The sequence below is a fragment of the Typopeltis vanoorti genome, chromosome 3, assembly GCF_054136105.1.
Source record: "Typopeltis vanoorti isolate ZY-2024b chromosome 3, IOZ_Tvanoo_1.0, whole genome shotgun sequence".
NCBI classification, from domain to species: domain Eukaryota; kingdom Metazoa; phylum Arthropoda; class Arachnida; order Uropygi; family Thelyphonidae; genus Typopeltis; species Typopeltis vanoorti.
In genome coordinates, this window is record NC_143551.1 from 8,787,078 (window position 1) to 8,794,383 (window position 7,306).

General features: G+C 35.2%; 1 protein-coding gene across 1 annotated transcript; it reads left to right on the forward strand.

Moving 5' to 3' along the window:
• Positions 1–596: 596 nt before the first annotated feature.
• LOC150107893 (uncharacterized) lies at positions 597–5,729 on the forward strand. Its single transcript, XM_090415419.1, has 6 exons — positions 597–684; positions 1,004–1,059; positions 1,481–1,597; positions 3,144–3,230; positions 3,353–3,379; positions 5,600–5,729. The coding sequence occupies exons 1-5, from the start codon at positions 669–671 to the stop codon at positions 3,377–3,379; spliced, it is 303 nt and encodes a 100-aa protein (XP_090271545.1). The 5' UTR covers positions 597–668; the 3' UTR covers positions 5,600–5,729.
• The last annotated feature ends 1,577 nt before the right edge of the window (positions 5,730–7,306 follow it).

Genomic DNA, 7,306 nt, shown 5'->3' on the forward strand with positions numbered 1-7,306 from the left:
AAGAAACCAAAATGAAAATAAAGAAATCAATAAATTAAAATACTTTGAATGCTCTTTTATTGGATGAGTTCCAGTCAAAGCTAAACTTTAGAAATTACACTGACTTCGTAAGACACGAACCCATTTCTTCCGGTGTTCAGGAAGGTAACTCTTTTGTTTGAATGATTTATTTTTGTCAGTTCAACAAATCAAAAATACTATTGCATAACCCTTCAATGGATATACAAACATTTTTAGACATAAAGTTCAATAAACAACTTCCAAAATGAAAACGTACTTCAACAATAAAAGCTCTCCTATGACGGCTGGAAACAAAGAAACAGAAAAATGACAGCAATTCCTTTTTTGGAAGAAAAAGGAGTCCCGTTGCAATCTGAATATAATATTCAAATTGCAATTCATCTAGAAATAAAGTTTTCTTTTTATCTTGTTCTACAGGGAAAACAAATAAATCACAGTTTAGTAGTAAGTGTTCTGTTTTCGAGGAGAAAGAATGAAAGAGACATTATATTCTAATAATTTATGGCATTCCGGAAATGGTATATAACTGAACCGCGATGACCCTGATCACAATAATCATAAAGTGCAGAATGACTCAAGTGGTTCTGATCACCTTGGCTTTGCTTCTGGCGAGCGTCGGGGCAGACGATAATGCGTTTGTGAAGACCATGCAAAGAGATTGCCGTAAGTTTATTCGTGACTAATTTGAATTGATAACAGACTTAGGAATGATAAAGGTGCTGTTTCTAAACACATTATTCATTATAATAATGCTATTTAATGGGTATATTGGAAGATAACATAATGAAATGCAAGAACGATGATATTAATGGTGGAGGTTAGCAGGAAATGGAATGTTTGCTTCTCAACGCTTATGAGTTGTAATAAACTATGTGTATTAAATAGCGTGTCAATGAATTATCTTTTCTACTTATTGGGTAGATAATTAGAAACGCTTTCTTCTTGAGTTTTTTTAATGCATTTCTATTTATATTTCTTATAGTTTCTGACACCCATCACGAGCTTTTGGACTGCATGTTTGGACATGTGGGACAAGCGGTAAGTACTTCCATACACCGCATACTATGGTCAACTAACACGAAGTAAAATTACCTTTTTATTTGGATTTAAATAACATTGCCTCTTTGAATTTTACATAATGCGTAAGTACCAGAAAGGTTTCATGATTATAAGCATTCAATTCGAGTTTTAAACGTTTATTCGAATTCATCAACGACTCCAAGTTAAGAACTAGAAATAAAAAAATAACTGAGACTACCTTTATTGATCTTTCATTTAAAACATAGATTATAATTTAAGATCTAATCGTATTATAAATATGATTATATCACAAATATGTTAGAAATAGCTGTCTCATTAAGAAATGACCTGCGCAATATTAGCAGAAGAATTTAATATATGTTTTTTTTTTTTATTATTTGGTTAAATTATTCTGATTACTGTTTTTCTATCTTCGAAGTTTTTAGATGACTGGAAGAAATGCGCCAAAGAAATTGGTGGGAAGGAAATTTCAACCATCCATGAACTGGTGGGCTATTTGTGTGAAGGAATTAAAGCAGGAACTGGAATTTCCGAGGTAAGTCAGATTCGATGCACCACTTCAACCTATATTCCAAAAGAATGCGACCTATCGCGGAATGTCAAGGAAGCTACATCATCATGGGAGGAACGGTGAGAATGTGTAACTTTAGCTAACGCATGCAAACGTGGTAATGATGTTCATGGAAATAAAAATGGTTCTAGAAACGAATAAAGCGGTAGAGCTGAAAACGCTTTGGGTTCGGAATTGGATGTTTGTGCAATAAAGCTGCACAACTAGGTCAATCAGACAGATTTAAGTATAAGGAGGTGGTGGTAACTTTTATGTCTCTACCCAAACTCCAGGAATAACAAATGGGTTCAGTTTGCTGCTTTCGTAACGTAAGACTGTTGGCATTTGTGAAACCAAACTATCACAGTCAGATGATAGTATTTTTAAGGACAGAAGAGATAGAAGGGGAAAGGATATTCTGATAATAATATCAGATGATTTGTGTGCAGTTATGGTGAGAACTCCTCAAAGTAAAGACAAAATCTATCTGAAGTGAAGTGGAGGCTAATAGGATGAAATAATGGTGGAATGTTGCTAGAGATTACCGTGATTGGGGGACTGAAGGATAATTTTGGGAAACTTATGCTACCCGAATGAATCTCCATAGCTTATTCCGAATAGAAGTCCTTTGGATGGAAAGACCACGTGGGTTCGAATTCCGTCTAGAACGCTAACAACTATTATTATTAGGCCTCTTCAACTGAAAGCGAAATATCCAGTTTCAGTAGAAGGGATTCCGTATCCTTCCGGAAACTGGGATTTTTTGTCCCTTAATTTACAGACAACAACAACCACTAACAATTCTAACAATGTGATGCATTTTTGTTATTGTTGTTGTTGTTGTCTGTTGTTACGGTGAAATTCTCATTCTTTGCAAGATGTTTCGATGTTACTGATTCTGGGAATGGCGTCATCTTAAAAGAGAAAATCATGAGTCATCTTTAATTTAATAAATAAATAATTTAATATCATAGAGCCTACGTAGTTCAGTCGGTACTGACGAAACAATTTGGTCGGGAAGGTGTGGGTTTCATTCCCGTCAAAGTGGTGAGATACCTTTATCTGGTCTCTTTCGACTAAAGGTCAGGTACTCGGTCTAATACGGAGATAGGTGGTTTTTGGTCCCAGAAAGTCGGTTTGCCTGGCCCTGAGACAGACAAATCGGCCCCGTGTGCACACTTCTACTGATAAAAATACCTCTTCCCCAACGTCAGACTCTGCGACAAGTCAGTTGGGATCGCGCGGATAAGATCGCTTCATGTAAAAAGGCCCACCCCAAATCGATGAGATAAGGTACACAAGAGGAAGAAGATAAAATAGATTAATAACATATTTAATAAATAATAAAGTTGATAAATAAGATTTTCCTAATATTGTTTAGTTTACAGATAATCTTTATGGATATCTTGGCATTAAATAAATAATGATTATTTGGAAAATAGAGTTTAGTCAAGTACTCTATTCTGATTTGATAATTGTCCATACTTTTGTATGGTGAAGACGAAATCATAGCAGTGTGGTATATTTACAGAGTCTGATGGAATCCAAAAGATGTAGCTTCCGTAAGAGCGAATTTTCTTCAGATGTGCTAATGGATAATATTCGAGAAGCTTACAAGGTAGGTGAATTCATTTTTAAGACAGAAAGTTTTCGATAATTACCAGATTCGTAACATGCACGCGTAATCTATAATTATTCTCTCCATATTCGCATTCAACTGTGTGTTATTTTATTTTTCAGAAATGTGGAACAATTGTCGCTGAATAGGTAAGTTGAGTTTTTTCCCCCTGTTCTCCTTCCGTTTAAACTGTCAATTTGTAATTTAAAATAGCACAAAAACTTTTAAATAATAATTCGCTTTTGAATGATAGACAATTTATTCTGAAATATAATTATGTTACGAAATCGGAAATAAATCAAAATGTCGAATTTTATTACTTGAATTGCTGTAATTTCTTAAAAGAATGTTAGTAAGAAAATTAAAATGAAGTGTATCTTTGGACTGTTTTCTTAATATTTAGTTAATTTGTATCGTAAGCAAATAAATATTTATTTATAAATTTAATACAAATAAATATATTTCAATGAACTTTCCTACGAAGTTACCTAAATTTAACCTTTGTCCTTATACCACATTAGACGTGTTGTTGACTAGATCAATTGAGAATTTCTTCCAACTTGCAACGAGGTATTAAGCATGCTTACTTTTTATGAATACTTACAAGAAATTATTTAGCTCAGCCAGATATGTTGCCCAATCATAAATTAAAGATACTAACATATTGTATAGTTGGTTTAATCATTTATCCAAGGGTAAGCAAACAACGTTTGCGCCTGAAGTATTTTCAGGACTAGGGCAACTCATATATAGACGCTAATGACTTCACATCACTCGCTTTAGCATCCCATAATGTAAAGCGCATATCCCTGCGGACATGTATAGTAAAGCTATGCATTATCGGAAGGGTTACTTCCCAGACAGGTATTGACCATTATTGAGGTCTCATCAGTGTGAGCCAGACCCAAATGTGGTGATACTAAGGTTAAAGTAATGCGAAGTTATACTGTCATATACGAGTAGCCAGAAGGTGTCGCACCTTATTATTAAAATAGTCTGAATTAGAGATAGTTGTTGGAAGTTTTTCCGCTTGGATATAATTTCTTGGTACTTTTAATTTATAACAAAATGGAAAAACTTCCAACAACTATCTCTGTTCTCCAGTCAGTTGGTTTTCTTTTGAGAAGGTGAAACTTGGAAGAAACATATCTTGGAGACGTTAACAATTCATTGAAGCCTTTAGAGATATGGAGAGAATGCTCATGATTACCATCATCATCCGTGGCTCTAACAGGCACTTAAGCTTCCACGATCTTTCAAGCATCTTTCTATTTTGCAACCACACCTCCAGCATAACGTGATTAGCCCATAAGAATTCATTCTGCGGTTTGCTGACTGGTTTTCCTGCTTAGGGACAAACACTCTGCTTCCACCGTATCCGACTAGTTCACTGCCCTTCATTTTAAAATCCGTGATAAAGGTTCTTCGCCTGCTAATTGTGGTTCGAGCCCACGTCTTTCCAATCGAACTCCTCCGTGTACACTGACTGAGCTACTGAAGCTCAGAACGCTCATACGAAATGAAATCATTATAGGACTCAGTAGTTCGGTCGGAATAGACGAATCAATTCGTTTATATTCATAATGTCATCATTAATAGAAGCCTGTCTGAATTAGTTTTCTCTGAAATTGTTTCATGTCTCCAGAAGAAACTGAACCAATACTTGTATTACGAAACAAACGGCCATTTGTTGCAGCATTCCTTAATTATCGTGATGTTCACATGACTCGAGCACAAACGGCTGGTAATCTCAAAGCAAAATTTAAGTAGTCATTTATACTTTACTTAGGAGGAACACACGTCATTCATGTAAAACACTTTAACAGGCACTGCGCATGCTGCTGTGTCAGTTTGAGGGACAAGAACTAACTGTCAGCTTAATACGTTAAGACAATTTTGTGTCCATTTGGTAATAAACATAATCATCCATTTATCAAATGAATGCTTTGTGACATTACCACACATCTGGAATACTGATAGTAGTAGTAGTAGATGGAATAGCCTGTGGTTAGCAATAGTAGAATGGTTTGCGACTTCTACAGTCGAATTCTTCTCCTTCCCCTATTAGTTAAAATTTCATTTAGAACCAAAAGAACTTGACGAAGGCTTTATAGCCAAAGGGAGGTTGGATTATTTCATTCAGAGGTAAGACTTTTTCACAATCTAAGACTCAGTAGTTAATACCTATAAACTGAAAACCAAAATTTTGCATGTCAAAATTCAAACATGCAAATGATGATTTCACTGGACGTCACCCTTTAGCTTGCTTGGGCCATAATTCTAAAACAATAAAACATTACTCTATTCGTTATTTGGTTTTCACGAGTGTCCTGGAAAAGTTTAAATGATATTCTTATCTTTCGTTTCAGGTAAACTCAAGGATATTCCCGGGATGCCTTACGTATATTTTACGAAAGAATTTGTATGGCTTCGTATAAGGGATCTAGTAAGGGATTTATATGCCTTGAGATGATCACTAAAAATGTCGAAACAAAAAATAAATTCTGTTACATGATGTATTCGTATAATGCAGTACTAACACGTGCTGTAATATGTATAAACAATAATTATATAGATTTAGATATGTAGCTTCAAGCATGTATCTTCTCATATGAAAGTTAGATAATAAATTGTTTTAAGCTTAAGTTGTGATTTTTTAAAAGAAAACAACGATTTTAAATAGATTAGCTATTGTTTCAAACCGATAAAATTGTTTAAATAATTCAACTTTAGAATCCACAAACATTTGATACTAATGCAGTGTGTGTGTGTGTGTGTGTGTGTGTGTGTGTGTGTGTGTGTGTGTGTGTGTGTGTGTGTGTGTGTGTGTGTGTGTGTGTGCAACGTTGTCGCTAAAACGTTAAGCCAAGTGTTTTTAATTTAATTATTTTTATCGTTTGTTTCGCTTCTTTGAAGACTTTTTCGGGTGCATAGCATGAGGGAAATACCAAGAAACAATGCGATAGATAAAATCTAAACAGTAAAAAACGCTAATGTAGATTTGAAAGCGTTCCGTGTTTTTGTTCATTGTTGGGCTTGAGCGGTTGTTGAACGCCAAAGTTGGATTGTAGAGTAATGACAGTCTGAGAGATTGCAGCTGAGGTTAGTTTTGAGATGTAATGAAGGATGATTTCGTTATTTTCTACAATTTTTCTCTCCAGTTCATCATAGCATCGAAAGATGTTTCTGATTGGTCACACATAACTGGGTGAGTGATGGAGTTTTAGTCCTTAGTGTCTGCAAAATTGAAGACGTGGTTCGGCAAAGCGCTTGCTCTAGTTCTGCCATACGTGACGTCACTTTTATATTCTTCTAGACGTGATTCGATGGATTTTTCAGTCTGGCCAAAGTAAGACATTTATATGGTGAATGACAGGATATTTCAGCTTGTTAGGTGTTTGTTTGGGCGTACTGAGCAAGGAACTGAGTTTCAGAAGAGAAGTGAAAGAGGTTCTGATTTAAGATTTGGGCCAATTTTGGTAAAACGAATTGATATATGCCAGGGATATTTAGCCTTTTTCACTATTTCTATCTTCAGAATGGAGAGGAGGTGGCTTGAATAGTAGTTTATTAGCTGTTTGCTTTGAAAAACCATTTTGCTAAAAAGTTGTAAGAAGAAAGTGAAGCTCTTTGTTACTATCTTCTTCACGGAGGAGGAAGCGATCCCGTTTGCCTAGCTTATAGATAATGCCAGGTTTTAAGGTGGATAGTGAAGGGACTGTGCATGGAGATATCTATTGGTGTGAGTTGGCTTCTTATAAATAGAGATTTTTAATTTCGCAGATACAAGAGTTTGTCCCCTAGGAACGGAAGAGGGCCATCAATCTCTAATTTGAAATTTTAATCAATCTCTGAACTAAATTGGATTTTTGGGTATTGACTGTTGAGGTGGTCAAGGAGGTTCTTTAGAGACTCAGGTCTATGACTCCAGATTAGGATGATGTCATCTCTTCTATATCTGTTCCACAACCTTAGTTTATAATAGAATGAAGAGACAAATTTTTCCGCAAACGATTCTAAATATAAATTCGGCATTATGAGAGATTATGGATTGCCCGAGGCTAAGCCAAAATTAT

Coding starts and splice junctions, on each gene's coding strand:
- LOC150107893 (XM_090415419.1), top strand. Junction 1,060..1,480: donor TTGGACATGTGGGACAAGCG/GTAAGTACTTCC, acceptor CTATCTTCGAAG/TTTTTAGATGACTGGAAGAA. Junction 1,598..3,143: donor CAGGAACTGGAATTTCCGAG/GTAAGTCAGATT, acceptor GTATATTTACAG/AGTCTGATGGAATCCAAAAG.